Source organism: Sminthopsis crassicaudata, chromosome 1, assembly GCF_048593235.1.
Source record: "Sminthopsis crassicaudata isolate SCR6 chromosome 1, ASM4859323v1, whole genome shotgun sequence".
Taxonomy (NCBI): domain Eukaryota; kingdom Metazoa; phylum Chordata; class Mammalia; order Dasyuromorphia; family Dasyuridae; genus Sminthopsis; species Sminthopsis crassicaudata.
In genome coordinates this window covers 724,439,983-724,462,413 of record NC_133617.1, presented here as the reverse complement: position 1 = coordinate 724,462,413, position 22,431 = coordinate 724,439,983, and the positions used below count along the sequence as shown (strand labels likewise).

The 22,431-nt window shown below is 36.0% G+C and overlaps 1 protein-coding gene across 4 annotated transcripts in view; it reads right to left on the bottom strand.

The window, feature by feature from the left end:
• Positions 1 to 12,231: 12,231 nt before the first annotated feature.
• MDFIC2 (MyoD family inhibitor domain containing 2) overlaps positions 12,232 to 22,431 on the bottom strand; it is a 153,379-nt gene continuing 143,179 nt past the window's right edge. For 3 of the 4 annotated variants that reach the window (XM_074284104.1, XM_074284105.1, XM_074284106.1), the window contains one exon: positions 12,232 to 16,889. In XM_074284104.1, the coding sequence (XP_074140205.1) occupies positions 16,630 to 16,889 (260 nt within the window). In that variant the 3' untranslated portion in view covers positions 12,232 to 16,629. The remainder of the gene's footprint in view (positions 16,890 to 22,431) is intronic. The other variant, XM_074284107.1, reaches the window with a different exon arrangement.

Here is a 22,431-nt window from a genome sequence, read left to right as displayed (position 1 = left end):
ATCAGAGACCAAGGGTCTAGAAAATTTGACTAGCTCCCTAGGGTTGGGAAAGTGAAAGGAACATCGGTGGGGGTGCTGAGCAAATAGTAACAGAAAGCATCATTGATTAAAAGGTCTGGGTCAAAAAAACACACAAAGTCGGAGGGTCTTACATGTGTTCTGCAGAGCTGGAGCCATAATGATGCTTTGAATGCTGACTGAATATTGGAAGTGGTGGCTTTTGAAGTCAGCCCCACCTACAGAGTACCGTGAGGGTCTGCCAACACATCTTAGCCTGGTGCTGACAGGCATTTCTATTTCTGTCTAAAAAACCAGATTATTGGCGCATCCCACTGAGTTTTTGGCCTCCTGGTTGGCTATTTGTGGTCCTGTGGGATCTAATCTGTGAGTTAGGAGGTGCATCTGTTGTCTGTCATCCTGACAGTGTGCAGAGAGGATAGAGTCGTGAACTTGGAACTAAGACAGCCTGAGTTCAAATCACGTCTCTGCCATAGACTAGCTCTGTGACCATGGAAAGGAGTTTGGTTTGTTGGAAATAGAGTGGGATTTGAAGGCACAGGATCTGAGTTCGAGTTCTTCTGCCACTTACTTCCTGTATGATCTCTGCTAAATTGTTTAATGTGACCCAGTCTTAATTTCTGAGAGGAGATTGGTACAGTGAAAATAGTGCCAGATTAGAGCTCAAACCTACTCTGCTAATTAACCCCCCCCCCCCCAGTGACCTTGAGCAAGCTGTTATTCTGGATTAGTTTCCTACTCTAAAATTAGAGGGTTCTGGGGCAGCTGGGTGGCTCAGTGGATAGAATACCAGCCCTGAAGTCAGGAGGACCTGAGTTCAAATATGACCTCAGATACTTAATACTTCCTAGCTGGGTGACCCTGGGCAAATCACTTAACCCCAATTGCCTCAGCAAAAAATAAATGAAATAAAATAAAATAAAATTTACCTAGATGATCTTGTGAGAACCTTTCCAGCTTTCAGTTACTTTCTTTTTTCTTTTCTTTTGTCACTTATTTTTTAATTTTTATTTTATTTATTTAAAATTTTCCCCAATTACATTTAAAAACAATTTTTTACATTTGCTTTTTTAAATAAAATTTTGAGTTCTATATTCTCTCCCTTATCCACATGCACAATGAAGAAATCACAAGTGAAATTATGCAAAACATTTCCATAAAAATTAAATTATGAAAGAAAAACAAAGATCTCCTATAAAAACTCTTGAGAAAAAATTAAGTTAAAAAAAAGAGAATACTTCGATCTAAATTCAGACACAATCAGTTCCTTATCAGAGTATAATTAGGATTTTTCATCCTAAGTCCTTAGAGTAGTCATGGTTGATTGTACAACTGAGAATTACCTCTCAGTTTCTGATTTCCATCTGTAAAATGGGAACAAGATTTGTAAGAACAAAGTTGTGAGTCCAAATAAGCTTATATCCATGAAAAATGAGCTTTTGTTATTATTCCTCAATGACTCGCTTCTCCACATTTTCATCTGATAACATGCCTCTGCTATGTCTGCCATTTTTGGTGCTTCTATGGAAGGCCTTCCTTTGCCCCATGGTAATGCAGAGAGATCTTGTATTTTGTTGCCTCCATGACATGATGGGTAATCTCAGCCTCTTCTGTTTGTCTTTGTGGATGGCTGCTCAGTCACATGGATGCAAGAAGGCAAAATGTAGGATACAGGGATCTCGCCACATTCTTACAGAGTCCCCATCCCTGTCAGCATGGCGCAGACTGAATCAAATTCAATCATTATTTATAGAGGTCATACAAAAACATCTTTGGGCCAAGTTAAATCTAAAGTTGAGTCTATTAGGTGTTAATCAAGTAATTTAAAAACAATCCTGGCCCAAGCATGAGCTAGCTTTCATTTTACCCTCAGTTTTTTAGAGTAATCAATGCCAGATTCTCCAAGGAAGAATATTTCACAACAGCTTTCTTATGGGTTATTCACAAATTTGATGCTGTACTATACTCAGGCTCTCCAGCTTGTGCTCAGTCCCAATCCTCTTTTTTATGGATGAGGAAGCTGTAAGTGGAAAAACATGGTCTTGAACCTAAGTCCTGTGGTTTTTATCCACTTTTCTTTTTATCTATTTTTCACAACTCATAGAATCATAATCACATTATCTCCAAATTGGAAGACACCTGTAAATTCTATCAACCTGAATTTGACCCTAAACTCTTTCTGCAACCTTCCTGATGCCCAGCCATTCATTGGAAAGCATTCTAGGCTCCTTTATAGCAGAGTTTCAAGAAAGTCCAGAATTCTAGTTCCAATTGCCAGACCTCTTCACTGAAGATGTAACAGCCCTTTTCAGTGGTCCTAAGGGGGAGACATACATTTCATTTTCCTAGTTAGTGGTGAATGGGGAACAGGAAAAAGGAAGGGTATGTTATCTACCAAAGAAGCCCAGGGAGTTTTTAAAATAAAGAGCCGAGCGAGAAGGCAAATAGTGGTTGGGATAGAGCTCCTACATCCATGCCCTCTAGTCCTTGGCTAAGGCACAAGACCAAGAAGCCCATTTGAGGCATTAACCAGACCCAAATATGGTTTTTCAATGCAGGGAGATGCTCCAAGACGTAGAGAAAGAAATGACATTTTTAGGACTAGACTACACATGGCATATTTTATAAATTAAGAAGACAAGTGGATCATAGTTATATTTACCTTCTCTAATTCATAGAGGAGGGAGGAGATGGGGTATGGTAAGGTGGAATATTGTGGCTAGGATTAAGAGATTGAAAGTTTTATAAAGATAAAGGAATCCTGATGCTGATCCACAGTGATCCTTCTGTACTATTATGCTTTTATTAATTTGACCTAATACTTATTCAAATTCACTCAGGGGAATAAGAACCATCTACATTCCAGAGAGAACTGTATGGCTGTCTGATAAGAACCTGTAAAGGGCAAGAACTTTGGAGAAATACACTTAAGGCTCAGTATGATTGATTTAAATAAGGTATCAACTCAGTGGAATAGATAAGACAATGGTTATCTAGTTTAGCATGTGAGTTCTCTAGTTCAGTATGATTGCCCTAGTGATATAATGATCAGTTTATACTCAGTATACCGTAAATTGTAATAGAGTATACTGGGAAAAATTCAGCCTGAGAGAAACTCGGAAAAGACAGAGGACTGGAGGCTGGAGCTCGGAGAGACCTTCCATCTTCATCATCCTCATGGTGGCTCTCCTGCTTTCCCCACTGAGACCAAGGCCCAGCTGAGGGCCTCCAGGGATTCAGGTCCCAGGCAAGGAGACAGACTGTGAAGGAGACAATGAAGACTTTTGGACTTTATCCCTGGCTATTCTCATGGTGATTACTCAGCTGAAAGGAAGGCTGATCCCAACCAGAACATTACAAGAACCTATGGTTTTGTGTGATAGCTATGAAAGATAAGGCTGTGCACTTGATGGAGAACATCTTCCCCAGTCCTCTTGCTGATTGACTACAAAATTAAAAACTGTTTGCCCTCAGGGTTATCTGGTTATTGTCAAAAGTTCTTCCCAGAATCTGGCTAGTTTGGTTATTAGTCCAGAAAGATTTTCTATCTATCAAGTGACTGTCTAGGCTCTTGACTTATAGTTCTCATTGTTAGGAAGTTTTTCCTGATCTCAAGCAGAAATCTGCCTCTTGTAGCTTCAACCTATTTCTCCTAGTTCTATCCTCTGTGGCCAAACTGAACAAATCTAGCACTGCATGGTCAGCCCTTCACATACTAGAAGAAATCATCATTTCCATGTCCCTCTTGCCTTAAATCTTCCCTTCTCCAAGTTAAACGCTTCCAGTTCCTTCAAGCAACTACTTTTTCTTATTGTTTCTTAAATTATTTCTTTTTAATCTGTTTTCAGATTTATTGTGTTTTTATAAGAGATATTTACATTTTCCCTTTGTTTCAATATTTCTTGTCTCAGGAAGTCACTAATTTCTCTTTGTTCTATTCTAATTTTTCAAGGAATTTATTGCTTGCATGAGTTTTTATTCCTCTTTTATTAAGATTTTAATTATCCTTACATGATTTTTTTTGGATGTTCTCACTTTGTTTTCAGTTCTTTCTTCTAGTATTCTCATTTCATTTATGACAATATTTTGTTTCTTGAAAACACTCCTGGTTTTATGTCCTCACAAAAATTCTAATTTACCTTGTGACCAAGTTTGGTTTTTCTTTGATACTTTGCATTTATTTTGGAGTTATTCTCTATTTCATGACTTCTATCTTTGGCAAACCTAATATCATTATGATGGAATTCAGTTATTTACTTTTGTTTGCCCATTCATTTAGCCCTACTTTCTGAATTGTGACTTGGTATTTGGATTAGACCCTATGAGCTGGAATGTTGAGGATTTGGTTTTTCCTTTTTTATAATTTCTAACATCCTTTTGTTGCCTTCTCTGGGTATTAAGTGTTATGTTATTAAAAAATCTCAGGCTGGGAAATCTATCAACTATCAGTGCATCTATCCTAAACAATCTGATTTCAGGTTAAATTTATATTCAGAATTTTGTAATATACCCTGTTGGTCTGAGTTATGCAATCTCCTGACCTCAATTTGTGTCTTAGCAACATGACTACAGGCTAGTCTTTGATTGGTCTTTCAGTAAATAGATTTCTACTGGTTCTAGCCTTCAAAAGTCAGGTAAGTGGTTCTTCAAGTTAAGATCAACCAATATGCTCGTGCACCCCACTCCTAGACCTCCCTCCTATCTAATCTGAGCTCCCTGCCCTGGTCACTCTATGGTATGTCTTAGACACAGCCAATGTAGAATCTGTGATCTCAAGTCACTGACACACAGATTATATGCCTGCTTCTTGCCCATTATATTGCCTCAGGCCAGGTCCAATTCTGGATCTTTAGATCTGCTAACACTTCTGGTCCTTGAACAGACTAATAGCTCAGCCTTACAGATCCCTTTTAAACTCCATGATGTGTGGGCCAGAGCCATATAGCCATAGATGACTCCTTTTGTCTCTTTTACATAATAATAGTTCTTTCCATATTTCCACCACTATTCCTTGCCCAGGTCCCATTCTAAGTCCCATTCTTGCTTCCTGGGCTAGAAAATTTTTTCATTCTTTTTTTCTGTTTGGATTTTACAATTACCTCCCAGTCTTTTATCTTTCCTAGATCTTAGTTGGGCTAGTTATGTATATGGAGTTGGGAACTGAGATGGATAGAGGCCATATTACTGCTTTCTATCCCACCATATTGGTTATTATCCCTATAACTTTCCAAATCAAAACATTCCTTCCTGGTCAGCAGTATCCTTTGCGTGTTATCTCCTGTTAGAACATAAAAACCTCAATGGTAGGAACCTATATTGTTTTTATATTCATATTCCCGGTGCCTTGGATCATAATAAATGCTTATATAGCCTGGCCTCAAGTCCCTTCACCATTCTAAATAAAACCTCTGGATCTTTTCCAACTTATTAAAAGGGCATTGTAGAATATTTCATTAGGTTTCTCCTAGGACTAACTCTGCTCTCACAGCTTAAAAGACTTTCTAGGGTTTCAGAAATACTGTTTGGGGTCCAGGGGAATGGAATCTGCCCTTTGTTCAAATGCTGTATAGCCACTCCTTGGCTATTATTCTTCACTCTATTGTAAATAGCAAAAGGCAGATGAAAAGAGGGAAAATATATTTCTCATTGGAAACTACTTACCGCGGTCTAGCTAGGGCAATCAAAGAGAAACATCAGTTCCAGATCTGGTCAGTAATAATTCACATTGGACTTTAATATACTATGATAAACTTTTGTGGAATATATCTTTTCAAGGGTGCAGTACTTTGCCTCTGATTTAATGTTTAGGGGATTGGTCCTGCACAGAGGCAGGTTAGATTTAGCATCTCTGGAAATTCCAGAGCCGTTTTAAATGACTTTCTTTTAGCCCTTGTTCCAGCTTCAGCTTTCAAAGAGAATGAGATGTTTTTGGAATGAATTGTGATGGACTTATATTAAAATTTATATGACTAAGAATTGGATTTGTTCCTCTGGAATATTATGGATTATGTTTTATGTTGGAATTGCACTGGTGTGCAGAGCTGCAGAAGACTAGCTTAATGTAGCTAAAAATACACCGAGGCTTTCCAACGGCAATATAGGTGCATCTCATGTCTCAACCGCACCCCCCTCCCCATCCCGCCATTGCCAATTCCTTCCTTAATGAAGATGATGACTTCATAACTCATCTCTGCGGTAGATGGTAGAGATCTTTGAATTTTATAATAAGCCCAGTACTAATTATCCTTTAAAATATCTCGCACATCTGTTCCTTCCTAGATATTCCTACTGTCTAGTATCCTAATTCAGGGTCTTATCTCATGCTTGTTCTATCAAAATGATGTCTGAACCAAATTCCCTCCCCAGTCTTTCTCCTTTTCAATCTATTCTTCAGCGTGCTAGATTAATTTTCTTAAAGCACGGTTGAATCATGCTATTCCTTTGCTCAAAAACCCTCATTGTTTATCTCCCCTTCTCCCCTCTCCCTTGTTATGTCTCTACCAGCTACTCTCAAGTAAGTTTCTAGCCTTGTCTTCCACTACCCTCCTATGTATCTTCACTCTAGTCTCTTTGTTGTTCAGTCATTTCAGTCATATATAACTCTTTGTGACTGCTTTTGGACTTTTCTTGGCAGAGACACTAGAGTGTTTTGTCATTTCCTTGTATAGTTCATTTTATAAATAAGAAACTTGAGGCACACAGAGTAAAGTCTCTTGTTTAGGATCTCACAGCTAGGAATTATCTGAAACCAGAATTTATTGACTCCATACCTGGTACTCCATTCTTTAGCCATACTATTTATTGTTTCAAATTCCCAATCTGAGCTTTTCCCTTTCACTGTAATTTTTTCTCATATCATCCTTAACATCATCCCATCTGTTCAAGTATTATGACAGATAGAGAAACGTGTTGTGTCAGGAAGACCTTAGTTCAAACCTTGCCTCAGATACTTACTAGCTGTATGCCCGTAAATAGTCCCTTAACCTTTATCTGCCTCAATTTTCTCATCTGTAAAATGGGGATAATAATAGCCTTTCATTTCCAGATTTGTTGTGAGGATAAAATAAGATTTATTTGTAATGCACTTTGCAAACCTAAAGCAATATAGAAGTGTTAGCTATATTATTATTGTAATTATTATTACTGCTCATCTCTCAAGGCTTAACTCAAAGAACTCCTCTGTAAAGCTCCTCCTGATTTCTTTGGGAAGAAATGTTCTTTCATTCATCTGCACTTGTAGTGTTTCTTGTTTATTCCACTCTGACAACATCTATCAACATTTATCAACAACAACTTCCTCACAGGGTAGTTAGATATTGGCATGTTATCTCCAGGAATAGGTTACCCTTCAGCACAAAAACTGGTCATTTACCTTTGGATCCAATGTCACATGTGTATAGATGTTCACGACAAATTTTTTGAATGAATGAATAATAAATTTTTGTGTTATAGAAAATTGGTTTAGAAATCAATACTCTGTACTTGAACTGGGATTCAATTGCAAATAGCCCAGATTCTCTTAAATCTAAAATGCTACTCACTTCCAAGATAGCACTTTGACAGAGCTAGCCCTGGGTAAAAATTGCTAAAAAATGTTTATATTGATGCATTTAAAAACTACAATCTCTTGTCAATAAATCTTCATAGTGCTTTTTTTCCCCTATAACAGGAGTTGTTAATCTAAGCCCCTGAGAGATTTCTGAGGGTGTATAATGTTGAATGAGGGGAAAAATACATCTTTATTTTCAATAACCTTTGTATTCCTTTGTAAATCTATGAATTTAAAAATATGATTCTTTTAAAAATAAACTTATTTATTTTTATATGCATTTATAATTTGCCTTTCCTAAAGTCTCCTTCTTTGCCTCCTAATAGAACAAAAGTTAAAAAAAACCAAAAAGAAAACCCTTATCATAAACATATTCCCACATTGGCCACACAATAAAATTTATGTCTCTCTGAATTTTAGATTTAACACCTCTTTGTCAGGAGGTGAGTGACGTGTTTCATTTTCAGGCTTCTGGAATAATGATTTTTCATTGCACTGAAGCAACTGTAAAGTCTTGCAAAGTTGTTTGTGAAAGGCCCATTCTGAGAAGGAACCTATAGAATTCACCAGACTAGTGAAAGGTTCCATGCGGAACTCCCATTTTATATCAGCCATAAAATTAAGTGGAACTGTTTCATACCATGACAAAGACCAACTATGTATGCAATTCCTCAGCCATCATCCTCAACCATGATTTTTTCCAACAAGAATAAGACGGCCTCATTATCAGTCTTCTGAAGCTGACATTCAATGTTCATTGTAATTGGTCTGAACACTATTATATAACTTTTAGTATGGATTTTTAGTGTTCTCTATCCAGAATGTTTCTTTTCCAAAAGTACCAGCTACTTTTTTTCTTTTTTTTCTCAATAGTATTTTATTTTTAAAATACATGTAAAGAACATTCATTTTTGTAAGACTTTGTGTTCCAATTTTTTCTTCTTCCATTCCTTCTCTTCTCCTTCCTCAATATGTGCAATCCTTTTAAACATATTTCCATATTTGTTATGTTGTGGAAGAAAAATCAGACCAAAAGAGATAAAACCATGAGAAAGAAAAAGCAAACAAACAAACAACAAAAAAGGTGAAAATACTATGCTTTGATCTTCACTTAGTTTCTATAATTCTGTTTGGATGGCGATAATATTTTCCATTCCAAGTGGAAACACTGAAATTGTCTTGAATCACTGTATTGCTAAGAGCCAAGTCCATCACACTTGATCATCACATAATCTTGCTGTTACTGTTTACACTTCAGCTATTTTCAATCCACTACTTTGGTCCAAGCTGACTAGGTGGGGTTTAAGATGAAGAAATATAAATGGGGATACATTACCAACATCCTGAAGCTTCCCCATTTATTTGACCTTAAAAAACTTTCTGTTGTATTCACCATCTCAGACCACTCTTTCTATGACAATTTTTCACTGTGCAATGATTGTACTCCTCTGCCTCTGGTCAAGTCCTTTCAGATTAAGGAAATCACAGTTCTGGAACAAGATAAACCAGCAAAAAATGCAACCTGATCCCTCTTCCTCTTAACAATTAGGAAGTACAAGGTGATCAATATATTCTTCTTATGTTATAGTATTATTAGAATTATGTTGTAATATCTCTAAGGTTATAGAGTCTTTTAAAACAATGGTTGTCTCATTTTAAAAGAGACAATGGTGACATGAAATGCTCTCTAAAGTTCTTCTCAATATTAATATTCCATGAATTTAGAGTTGCTAGGTGATATAATGAATAGAATACTGGTCCTGAGTTCAAATCCTAACTTAGACATTTATCCACTGTGTGACTTAATTTAATTCTGTCTCATTTCCTCATCTGCAAAATGGGGATAATAACAGACTTATTCCCTAGAGTTATTTTGAGGGTAAAATGAAGTACTATTTTAAAGTGCTTAGCACACTACCACACAAATAGTAGGTGCTCAATAAATGCTTGTTCTTCCCTTGCCTCTTCTCTTAGTTTTGCTTAAATTAACCTTGATTGATTTTTGGGATATATGAAATGGTACCATAGAATCTCAAAAATTTAATGCAGCTGGTAAAGTGGACTACTTGGGAAACTGCTTAACAATATGGCTCAATCTAAGAACAACTTATTTTAAACATTTAATAGAAAGTTGTTAAATAGGAATAATAGTGAATGTCATCTCTTTAGCATCTTATGTACCTTATTGCTTTTGCGCATTCAGTCAATCCTATCACATAGTGACTTCAGTCATCATTATCCCCATTTTACAGATAAGGATAGAATAGTGAAAGAATTTGATCGTAGTTACACACAGGTAGGATGGGATTTTAACTCTGTTTTGTCTAATTTAGTCTGGCATTCCACTGCCCTTTGAATTATACAATCATATTATCATCAATTCAGGACTGGAAAAAACATATCAGAAGCTATCTAGTCTAAACTTGGTAATTTACAGATGAGGAAACTGAGACCCAGGATTTGCTGGAGATTGGGAGAGGGAATTCGAAACAGAATTTTACTCCAGATCCTCTGATTCCAGACTCAGGGTTCTTTCTCTTCTCCAATGAATCTATAGGCAGGAACCCCAAAGAAAAAATGAAGGGGTTATTGAGAAACATTGAATTGAAAGCTTTGTATCTATACAAGTTATGGCTTTCCAAATTTGCCCTAAGTACGCTTTAGGAACAATAGGCTTTTGACCTTGGATGTTATATAGCTCTCAAACTAAAAGGTTTAAGCAACAGAATGCCTTCAGTTGACTGGATCATTGTTGACTGATAAAAACAATTTATGGTCCTATAACTGTGCTATAGAATGCTGATGAGGAAGCTGGCCTGTGTGGGGTAGAGAACAGGTACAGAGATCCACGGGTCCTTGCCAAAATAAACCACTCCAAGGTGAGTTCCTCCCCAACCCTAGATGCAAGAGGACAGGATCTTGGAATACCAATGAAGTTATTATATGATGACCCTGCATTTACAATTTACTACTGTGTGCAGATCTTAAAAGCATTTTGAAGATATTCAGAATTTTAACTACTCCCCAAGCTAACTAGTTTTAAAGTGTCCATTATCTGTGGAGAATACACATATACACACACACACACATACACATTTTAAACATTTAATCAGTTTTACTCTCTTGTTGCTTTGAAAATGTAGGATCCAAGTTTAACTCAGCTTCTTTAATTTTTGTTGTATGCAGAAGGAAATTTTTGCCATCCTCCTTAGTCACATCTTCTTTCAAACACTGTTGGGATTATTGGTTCCAAATGAAACAAAAGCAGGAAGTTGCCAATTTATGTTTAAATGTAATTTTTTTCTTTGGTAAAGAGAGATATAAAGATAGAGAAGTATATATATATACATACATACATATATATACATATATATATATTACTTTTCATCTCTCATTCTTGTTATAGTTAATTTTTATTCAAGGTCTTCCTGATTACAAATATCATGTTATTCCACTAAAATATGTTGGCAACGAGCTTATCCCAATAACACTTATATAACTGATAAGTGGCAAATGTCATTATCCAGCGAAATCCAATCATCCTTATTACACTTCTCCAATAACTTTTTTTCCTCTTTATACTGCTGACCTTTCACACCTATCTGCTCCTTCCCTTCCTCCTCCCATTTTGAACTTCTGGAGAGCAGAGACTTTTTTTTTTGTATTAATATGCCATTTAGTTAGCACAGTGCCTTACTCATAGTACATGGTTAATTTCTATTGACCATTGGCTAAAATAAGACCACAACTAGAAATAAAATGGAACAAATTTTCCAATGGATCTATAATAATCTACCCTCATCATTGATGACAGTGGAATCATTACATTTGGAATATGATATCTTAGTATCTTATTGCAGTATAAAGAAATGGTAATGGTACTTGCGAAGATGAAATCAAAGAAACTGACTGGATCATCCAGCCAAAGTGTGCCACAGAAGCATGTAGCAGCTAATTAGTAAATGCTAATTGACTGACTTGACTGACCAAATGCTGCTGATAGCAACAAAAGAAATGCTGCTGAAAAAGGCATTTAAAAGCATTCCAGGATCAATTTTCAACACAACAAAGAACAAAAGTTTCCAGGAAAATGGAAATTATTATTATTAGAATAAATAAAAATGATTGAAAATAGTAGCACTGCTGACCCCTGTGTGTGCTTTAAAAACTTTATTTTTTTCCTGATAATGGTCTATGCTTGAGGATATCTCTTTGATAAAAATAGAAAGTGTTCAGAGACTGCTAGCAAATACTATAAACACACAGAAAAATAAGAGAGGGGATGATTAAAGGAAGAAATCACATTTGGGCTTTAAGGGACCCTAAGTGTTCTAGCTTAGCCACATTGACATAAACATTATTTATATGTTTATACATATATGTGCATGTATTTTTATGCTTATACACATATAAATACATAAATAAATAACAAACCTTTGATATTGCTATGTTTGGACCAAAGAGTATGGTAGGCTTTAAGGCATATAAAGACAAAAATGTAGCAATTTCTATCTCAATCAATTTCCATCCTTTTGAAAACAGATCTACTACTTTAGTTCTTTTTACCTTTCCAAAAAACCTAGTGATTTCATGTGCTCTTACAACAGAACTATAAAATGACAATACATTTTGTTTATCTTGCATTCTAAAATTTGTAGGACACATTTTATTGAAATTATCTCATTTTATTTTTGCAACAATACTTCCATGTATGTGCTATGGGAATTAATATTTCCATTTTACAGATGAGGAAATTGATGATCAGAGAATTGAAGTAATTCATCCCCAATTATACAGCTAGAAACTGTATTTGATTTTTGTATTCCTGCTTCTTAGGAAAGAGACTAATTCACAGAGCCCCCTAAATAAGCTGAATAAGTCAATTAAATGAACAGTTTGACAACATTTTTCAAGTTAAGTAAACGGATTCCTTGACACTTTCCCAATGTTTAAAATTTTATATATCCTAGAGAGAGAGCCTGTCATTTGACCAAAGCATCTGCAATGTGCCTCAAGTTACATTATTAACATTGCTTTATTTTGTTCCAATTTATAGTGGAAGATTATTTATGAAACTCCCATTTCAACATTTTCCATCTATGCATTGGTACTTTAAAACGATTTCTAATATGCCCCACATGGAGTTTTCTATTTGCCCAGTTTCCTTGTCTGTGTTTTCTTAGTCCCTTGGAAAATACTTAAGAGAATTTCACTCAATTTGCTTTGATTGTCCAGAGATGCTAATTCGTTTTGTAGGGCTGTCATCTTCAGCAGTGGAGAAATTTCAAAACCGAGTTAAATGTAACTGCATTTTGTCAGTGTTTCCCATACTTTTTTGTCTCCTTGTAGAGATGCGCTAGTTTTTATAAAACCCGTGGAGCAGATCCATGAGAAAGAGACTGTGAGCTTATATATTGCTGTGGGAACATCATAGTTCCCGATTCTCTAAAAGGGTTGCATGTTCTCAAATCACTTTTGGGATGTGTGTGTGTGTGTGTGTGTGTGTGTGTGTGTGCATGTTTGTGTGTCCCTGGGAATCTCTTCCTTTATGACTATCACATTCTTTATATTCAAAAGCAGGATATTCCATTGCTGCAAAAAACACCCGAGTGCTGCTCCCAGATTCTGACATTTACATCTCATCAGTCATCACATCCACATCTTTTCCTTCCCTTTATGTGTTTCTAAGCTTTTAATTAAATCTTTCTACCTGTGTAGGGTTTATGAGGTATGTTTCTTAGTACATTAAAGTCATATGATATGGGGGGGGGATAATAACACTGACTTTGGATCTAATTCTAAAATCTCCTATGATCAATGTTATTATACATGTGACTTTGGACAAGTCACTCCTGATTCTCAGCTTTCTTATCTATAACGTGATTTGGATCCTTTGGATTCTCTGCACTCATGGATTTCTTTGACTCGTCCCCTACACCCCCAAACTCTGTTCCACCTCCCCTTTTGCTTATTGACTTTTCTCATTGTATTTTAATCTCCTTATATAGGCAGGGACATTTTTTTATTTTTGTAGTTGCATCTCCAGCGCTTAACACAATGCCTGGCACATGGCAGGTGCTTAATAATTATGTATCAACTATTGATTAGTGAAGTATTAAAATGTTTTCACTGTATGGATTCTGAAATTTGGTCTATGATCTTATGATTAAAGTGAAAGAGTCATTTTTGTTTGAAAAATGGATGCTGTGTTATTGTGGTTTATAAAGAAGAGAATATTTTCCCATCATGTAAAACTGGCATGTTCCCCTATATCACAGTTAATTCTAATAAATGTTCAGTGGGTGAACTTAGTAAGGGAAGTGAGGGAAATCTTACTGCTTGCACAGGACTTTTGCTGCAATTCAAGAAAAGGGGAAAAAAACCAAAACATTTTCCAGTTCTTTAATCTCTCAGTATTCTATTTAAGTCATTGTCTTTGGTGGTGGGATTGGGAGGCAGAGGGGACAAAAGATAAAAAATATGGAGTCCAGCCTACCACTTTCCAGACTCACTGCCCATTAATCTTCAGAGCTTTCCCAGCCTCACTTTACCCAGAAGTCAAAAAACAGAGGTAAATTAGATGACTCATTCAAGGTCTAAATCTATGATTCTATGATGAATTTTATCTTCATGTTTTCTGCATACAAGTTGGGATAGAGTCCAAAATGTTCCTAAGTGGTAACAGTGACCTCAAGACTCCAAATATCATGGTAGGTCTGATTTGAATCTTGGGACCATCTGATTTGGGAACTGGTAAAAGACAGCCAACTCGCCCATCAGCCAGGGAAGAAGGCTGAATTTAGAATAAGAAGAACTGGGATCTGATCTGAGCTTTGCCTCTCATTCATTACCTGTTTTACTTTGGACAAGTAATTTCACTTTTATAGAACTGTTTTCTATAAGAAAATTGGATGTTTGTGGCCTTTTTCAGTCTGAATCTATTATTCTGTGAACTCAAGTTGAAATGGGAAAGAAAAGCTCAGCTCCAATATTCAGAAAGTTAATTCCAACTGGGTAAAGATTATTTGATGTAACTGATCTGTTCTTTAGCTTTTTAATAGGCTTTTTCAAATTTGTTTTTAAAAAATGGAAGATGAGACCAATAACTAATAGTTTCAAGATGTTTGTGTAAAAATGTTGGCAGTTGGAAAATATCATTTATTAATTGGTTGTCTTCTCTTAAAGTCAGTCAATAATATTATTAAGTATCTTCCATAAGCCAGACACTGTGCTAAATGAGGGGGGTACAAATATGGAAAAAAGAATTCCTGCTTTCAAAAAGCTTACATTCTAATAGGGGAATAAACATGTTCTCTAGGGAGAAAAGTTTGGTTTAAGCAAGCCACAGGGATTATGAATGGAGCCATAGATTGTTACTCCCTGTCTAGAAGCAAAAAAAAATATTTGGTTGCTGTTATCAGAACAAGATCAAGAAATAGAAGGGAGGGGAATAACTAGAAGGGCAGGACTGATATCAAGGAACTCATGCTAAATAGGTTCTGGTACACTGATGGATGGCTAAATGGTTTGGTATGGTCTGGCATTTACTAGATATAGTGGGTGAAAGTGAATTTTCATTGACTAACCCACTAATCAGAACAGCTCCACATCAGGGCACAGAGCCAAAATCTCCCTGGGAGGGAGATGAAGGGCATGGATATGTGGATAGACTATCTACAGATTGGAGTCTGGAGGATCATTGTTCCTGGTGAGAAGAGGTGCTGTAATGGCAGGGTAGGTGGAAAATCACAAGAACAAATTGATGAGTATTGTTTGCTTAAAGACAACAGAATGGAGTCTCCTGAAATTAAGGTATATTCTGGAATAACTATAATCAAGAAAGATTTTCAGAGAAGATTGTCTGTTTTCTTTTCCCTGCTTTGAGTTAAGAAATCATTTTCTATTTCATATTGTGTCCTTGCTTATTATACAGGTATGTTGTGGTGGTCAAAATTTTTATTAATGTTAATAATTACAAACTTTATCAGGAAGGGAAAATCCATAGTATCTGAGGGACATGCTGCATTAAGAACTCCATGCTGAACGGATAGCCGCATTTTTATATCTTTTTAGTGCTTGTAGAAATTCAAGCTAAGAAAACTGTAGTTTCTTTTGCATTCTCCTGTTTACCCTATGACAGAAATCAGGAAAAAAAGCAATTGATTAACCGAGGTCATTCTCCTCCTGAAACATGCACACAGTTCCCATTAATGCTCATTAGAACTAAGGAGAACCTTCCTGTAACAAATTAAAAATAGACATAACCTGTTATGGCATAATCATAGACACAGATTAATATGGTCTAGAATTACAGCACTCCGCTGAAGCACATCAGACTTCAAATCCACCAGAGATGTTTCAGAGACATCGGCTGTAATTACAGCAACATAGTTCCTAATCATTTAATTCCCTTTTCTACCTAAACTGAACATATAAGTGAGTTTTAAGGGATTGTATAAATAAATTTTTAATTATAAAATGATGTTCTATCATCCATTATTAATAGTAACCAACAAAGCATGATGTTTATGTATGAGTCTATTAAGAAGAAGAGCTAATATATGGATGTCAATCCTAAAAGAGTGCCCCAGTTCGCCCGGAATTTGGGGATAGGGCTGAATCCATGGTGCAAGCTGGTGAATGTAGTCACAGAAAGAGGGGATTAGCATGCCAGCTGGGAGGCAGGAATGCAGTGAAAACATTTTGTGTCGGTTGTTTGGGATTTGTGTTTCATCTACGATTAAAGATTTTATTTCTGAGTGTCGTGCAGTTGTGAAATTGTGAACAAGGACCTTGCGTGAGAAATGCAATTCTTCCCAAATGGATGCAAGATAATGTGATATACAGAGTCCAAGATGTTTATAACAAATAGGACCTCACATCCTGGTCATATGGGAAATTTCTAGCAATCAGTTTTTCTTTCTTTCTTTCTTTCTTTCTTTCTTTCTTTCTTTCTTTCTTTCTTTCTTTCTTTCTTTCTTTCTTTCTTTCTTTCTTTCTTTCTTTCTTTCTTTCTTTCTTTCTTTCTTTCTTTCTTTCTTTCGATCTGGTGCTTTTTTATGTTAGCGGTAACAGATTTCTGAAATCTCCATGGCCAGCTCTAAGCACTCGCTTGTCTCGTGACAAGATTCAAACAGGCTGCAGTCAACATCACAATTGCAATTGCAGTCGTTTCTGGAGTGATTCTCATCGGAGGCATGATGGTATCGATGAGATGGGCAACACGTATTTATGCACACAGTTTCACAAGTATCAGGCAGCATTAGAAGGCAATCCAAAAACTGGCAAAACAGACAGGTGAGAATAAGTGAGGCACATTCATCTGTCCAAAAAAAAAAAAAAAAAAAAAGGAAAAAAAGGGAAAAAAAAGGATTATAAGAAACATAGACAAGCAGGGTAACTGACAAATAGTAATCCAACTCTAAATAAATTGAATATTTATTTCAGAGAGAAATGGATTTTTCTTTAAATTTTAAGAAAAATAAACCCAGGATCTAGTTGTGTAACTATTTAGTTTGTTCCACTTTTTAGTAGTTTCACTACTGACCCTTTTCCTACATGTTTCCTCTTCCTCCTATACCTATATATATATTCACACAGTTACCTTATTTGATTTTAAAAAAATGTTATTTAGCGTCTTTCCAGCCTGTTTTCTCAAATACAATGAGAAGACTGACACTTTTAATACCTTTGGCTGTTGTTCTTGGGGAAGCACTTGGTGCATTGTGAACACTTACTCCATAGGTGTAAGGTATTTTATTTTATTAGTCCCATTTCTCATGCCCCTCCGTTAGTACAGATATTCACCACAGAGTTGCTTAGGTAAGATACATATTAATATATTTAAAGAAAAGTTTACTTTAAGAAAAGTGGTTTGAGAATTCATTATGTGGGCTTGTAAAAATCTGAAAAGGATCTCCAAGGGCATTTCTGGTAATTGGGAATTTCAGCCAAACAGCTGCAAGAGCTTCCCGCTGACAGTATTTTATTTTTCATTGAGGAATATGCCAGAAAATTTGGCAATTCTGTTGCTAAAATAATTTTCGATTTTTTTCAGGTAGGAAAGAAATAAATTGAGAAAACCTTACTGGTTTCCTGTAACTGAAAAGTGAGTGAATAGAAATCAAGGCAGAGTATCTAATTAACTGAAATACATCATCTGAAGATCATCGCTGGTTGAAAGAAGTAGTCCATCACGACACAGAGAAAACATCCCAAACTCCTCTCCCCACCCCTTCCAGATGGACTGATCATCTGTTTAAAGTTTAATTTTCATAAGGAGTTTTATTTAATAAAATGTTCATAACTAACAATTGTAGGTCTCACCCTATTGTGAGACAGAAAAGTGTGCCCCAGTGAGACGTAGGCTTCCCTCCAAAGTCCCTTGTACCCTCAACTCACTTGCTTCCAAGAACTTTTTAAAGCTATTTTCTTCTTTGTGGTTCATAGGCTTGTTAAATTTTTAAGAGGTAGAAAAATATGGAAATTCTCCCCAAATAGAAGAAATATTTATTTTTTTTTCTTAAAGCAAAGCCTTCTCTCCCCCCCCCCCACTTGTAAAGCATTCTGTAGAGCTGCACTGTGAGCTGTGAATATTGGTATGTATTTTTTTTTCCTTTTAATGAGATGGCAGTGAGAATTCCCCTCTGACTCCTCCTGACGAGTATAATTGTCACATAAGGCTGCAGGTGCCGGGGCAATTACTCAATATTTATAGTATAGGCAGCCGTGCGCCCCTAACGCTGCCCGTCTCAGTGAACGGCACTTGCCTTTTGCCAGTTTTGATTGGTTTTGATTCACTCAGTGCCAGCTCCTGGCATATGGACTGTTCGCCAATCTCCCATAAATAACCAGAAAATCATCCACAAACATATAGAAGCATTCTAGCAGGCTGCATACATTCCAGCAGGTCTATGCATTTCAGAAGAGAGGAGTGTTGGCTGTTAGATATATGAGAAAAAAAACCCAGAAACCCTCAATGCATCAGTGCCTAGGAGATTGCCGGGGCTGCAGCAGCACCTAGCAGGGAGAAGGTTGGCTCCTGACAGAAGAGGAAGCTTCGTTCCAGAGGGCACGCACAGCTTTGCCTTAATGGGACCCACGATACACCTCTGACTGAAAGCGCACATGTGATTATATATCCACGTATAGATGGACAATCGCATGTCTATGGGTAGTTGAGGGGTTGGTGCAATTCCTTTCAGTGCTGCGAGTGAGTGAGAATTTTGTCTTTTGTAACATGGGAATAATAAAAATATCAACCTCATATTACTATGTTGCTATGCCATATATACTTATACAAATAAATTTATGCTTATTATAATAATATTATATCATTTCTAGAATATATCATAATAATAGCTTTTAAGAGTCCATTTATATAATAGTGTCTTTCTTTTAAAAAATGGATTGGAAGAATAAGTAAAATGTGATTGTTTCTTTCTGTGATCAATATATTAGCACAAATATTATCAATTATGATACTGATTTAAAATGCAAATGTCACTTGGACTTTCCCTTTTAGGAGTATTAGAATGGACCCTACTCTGGATATTTGCAGTCAGGGAGACCCGCCGAATTCATGGGCTCACTCCCTTACTACTAGCTAAGCTGCAGTGTGTAAGACACTGAGCCTGGAGTTGAGAAATCCTGAATTCAGATCCTTAGATACGTATTAGATATGTGATTCTAGGCAAGACTCTTAATCTTAGACAGCTGCCCAATGGACAGAGTGCTGCATCTGGAGTTAAAAAGCCCTGAATTCAGGGGCAGCTAGATGGTGCAGTGGAGAGAGTGCCGGCCCTGAAGTCAGGAGGACCTGAGTTCAAATGTGACCTCAGACACTTAATATTTCCTAACTGTATGACCTTGGGCAAGTCACTTAACCCTAACTGTCTTAAAAAAAAAAAAAAGAAAAAAAAGAAGAAGAAACCCTGAATTTACATCCTACCCCAGACGCTTACTAGCTATGTGACCCTGGGCAAGATAATAATAAATTGCTGAAAAGATCAGATGAGATAATCATTGTAAAGCTTAACATCCTGTTTACTTTCTATCTTTGTGACTTTGGCTAACTCACTTATTTCTCTCCATCTGAATTTTGTCTTTTGTAACATGGGAATAATAAAAATATCAACCTCTCCCAATATTGTTGTGAGGAACATCTACACATTACTATATTGCTATGCCATATATACATATACAAATAAATTTATGCTTATTATAATAATATTATATCATTTCTAGAATATATCATAATAATAGCTTTTAAGAGTCCATTTATATAAGAATTTCAGGCATGTGTGTATAAACATGTGTGGGTATAAGGACAAATATGCATATATGTATACCTGCATCTGAAAGTATTATATAAATACTATCCATTATTATAATTCATATGCCTTAAAATATTAGACAGCTATTACCTATTATGAATTATTGTAGCTATGCAAGTGCATGCACACACATATAGTCACACACATATATGGCTGAAAGTTAAACAAATGCTACCTATTATGTTATTATAGCTATATATGTATGCAAATGGATGTGCACATATTCACATATATGTTTAAAAGTGTTCTACAAATGTTACCTCTTATAAATTATTGTGAATACCAATCTGCATATATGCCTGCAAATGCTACCCATTATTAGAAATTATTATAAATACTAACCTACATATATGCCTGAAAGTGTCATACAAATGTTACCTATTATAAATTATTATAGTTACATATATGTTCGCATGTATATACACATATATGGCTAAATATGTTATACACACAACTACCACAAATTATTACAGCTACATGCATGCATATGTACAATGCATATATGTCTGTATACATATATGCATAAGTGTTATACAAATGTGTGCCATTATTATAAATTACAAATGCCAATCTCTTTCTCTCTCCTCTCTCTCTCTCTCTCTCCTCTCTCTCCTTTCTCTCTCTGTTTGTGTCTCTCTCTGTCTCTCTCTCTCTTCTCTCTCTCTATCTCTTTCTCTCTCTCTATCTCTTTCTCTCTCTCCGCTCTCTCCTTTCTCTCTCTTTCTCTCTCTTTTCTCTCTTTTCTCTCTCTCTATTTCTTTCTCTCTCTCCGCTCTCTCCTTTCTTTCTCTTTCTCTCTCTTTTCTCTCTCTCTCTTCTCTCTCTCTATTTCTTTCTCTCTCTCCTCTCTCTCCTTTCTCTCTCTCTCTGTGTCTCTCTCTGTGTCTCTCTCTCTCTTCTCTCTCTCTATCTCTTTCTCTCTCTCTCTTTCTCTCTCTCTGCTCTCTCCTTTCTCTCTCTTTCTCTCTCTTTTCTCTCTCTCTCTTCTCTCTCTCTATTTCTTTCTCTCTCTCCGCTCTCTCCTTTCTCTTTCTCTCTCTTTTTTCTCTCTCTCTTCTCTCTCTATTTCTTTCTCTCTCTCCTATCTCTCCTTTCTCTCTCTCTGTCTCTCTCTCTCTTCTCTCTCTCTATCTCTTTCTCTCTCTCTATCTCTTTCTCTCTCTCCGCTCTCTCCTTTCTCTCTCTTTCTCTCTCTTTCTCTCTCTTTTCTCTCTCTCTCTCTCTCTCTCTCTCTCTCTCTCTCTTCTCTCTCTCTCTCTGTATATACATAACACACACACACACACATATATATATATATATAACTGAAAATGTTATATAAATGTTACCTATTATAAATTATTAGTTACATGTATGTATATACATTTACTTGTATATATGGCAGAAAGTATTACACAAATTTATTATACAAATGTTACATATTATAATTAATTATAAGTACATTGTATAAACACACATATATGTACATATATGCCTGAAAGTATTATATAAATGCTACCTGTTATAAGCTATTATTAATACATATTTTAAAACTAAGAAGATAATTTCTCTAGATATCACTCATTTATTTCACAGGAGAAGAAACTGGGGCAAAGAGGAATGAATTGTTTTCTCAGGGCAACAAAGGTAGCAAATGACTGAACTGGCACTGGAAACAGGTTTCGGGGACTCTGTCTCTTTCAGTGTTGATGATGAGATTGCTTTTGCCAAACTGTCTGGAGTTGGCTGCCTTCTCAGGTCTTGACTTTCAGGACATATGGTAAACCTTATTTGAAATGTTATTTTTCTCTGTATCCCTTGGCAGAATTATCATTAGGTCCCCCAATTTGCTCTTGAGAATAAAACCTGTTTTCTCAGTTTCTCAGTTTTTTATTTTTATTTTTTTTAATTTGGTCGTAAAAAGTGGCTACTCTTGCCCAGGGTAAACATGGCGACATTAATGAATTGAAAACAGATTTCTCCCCTAACTTGAAAATATGTTCCAGCCTTTGCTTTCTCAAAAGAAGCATTAAGGAATTCTACACAAGCAGAGGAAACCATTTTGCATGTGGCCTGTTTTTGTTTGCACAAAAGTAAAAGCAGCAGTTCAGAGGAAATTTTGCAACTTGCTGGAAAGAGAAATGGAGCATTTCCTGAGACCAAGGATATTTTCTTTTCTCTTGCTGCACCTTTTCATGAGACTTTAATGTTTAATAAAGAACAAAGACACGGTGAGAGTCCCCTCCCACCACCCCTGCCTCTTTCCCCAATTGGTCAAGGACTTGTTTCTGTTTCTTACTGGATTCATTCCAAAAAGATCATGAACCTTAGAGCCAGTATGACTTGAATAACTGAAATCATGAGTTTTTTTCTAACACATTGTTTTTTCAACATCTTTTTTAAAAGAATTATAAATATTTGACTTCACTAAAACACATTGTAGAGGCAGATTTTTAATTGTATTTATACTTAAAATGAACATTAGATATCATTCAATCCAAACTTTTCATTTTATAGATAATGAGACTGAGTCTCAGAGATGTAGGTGGT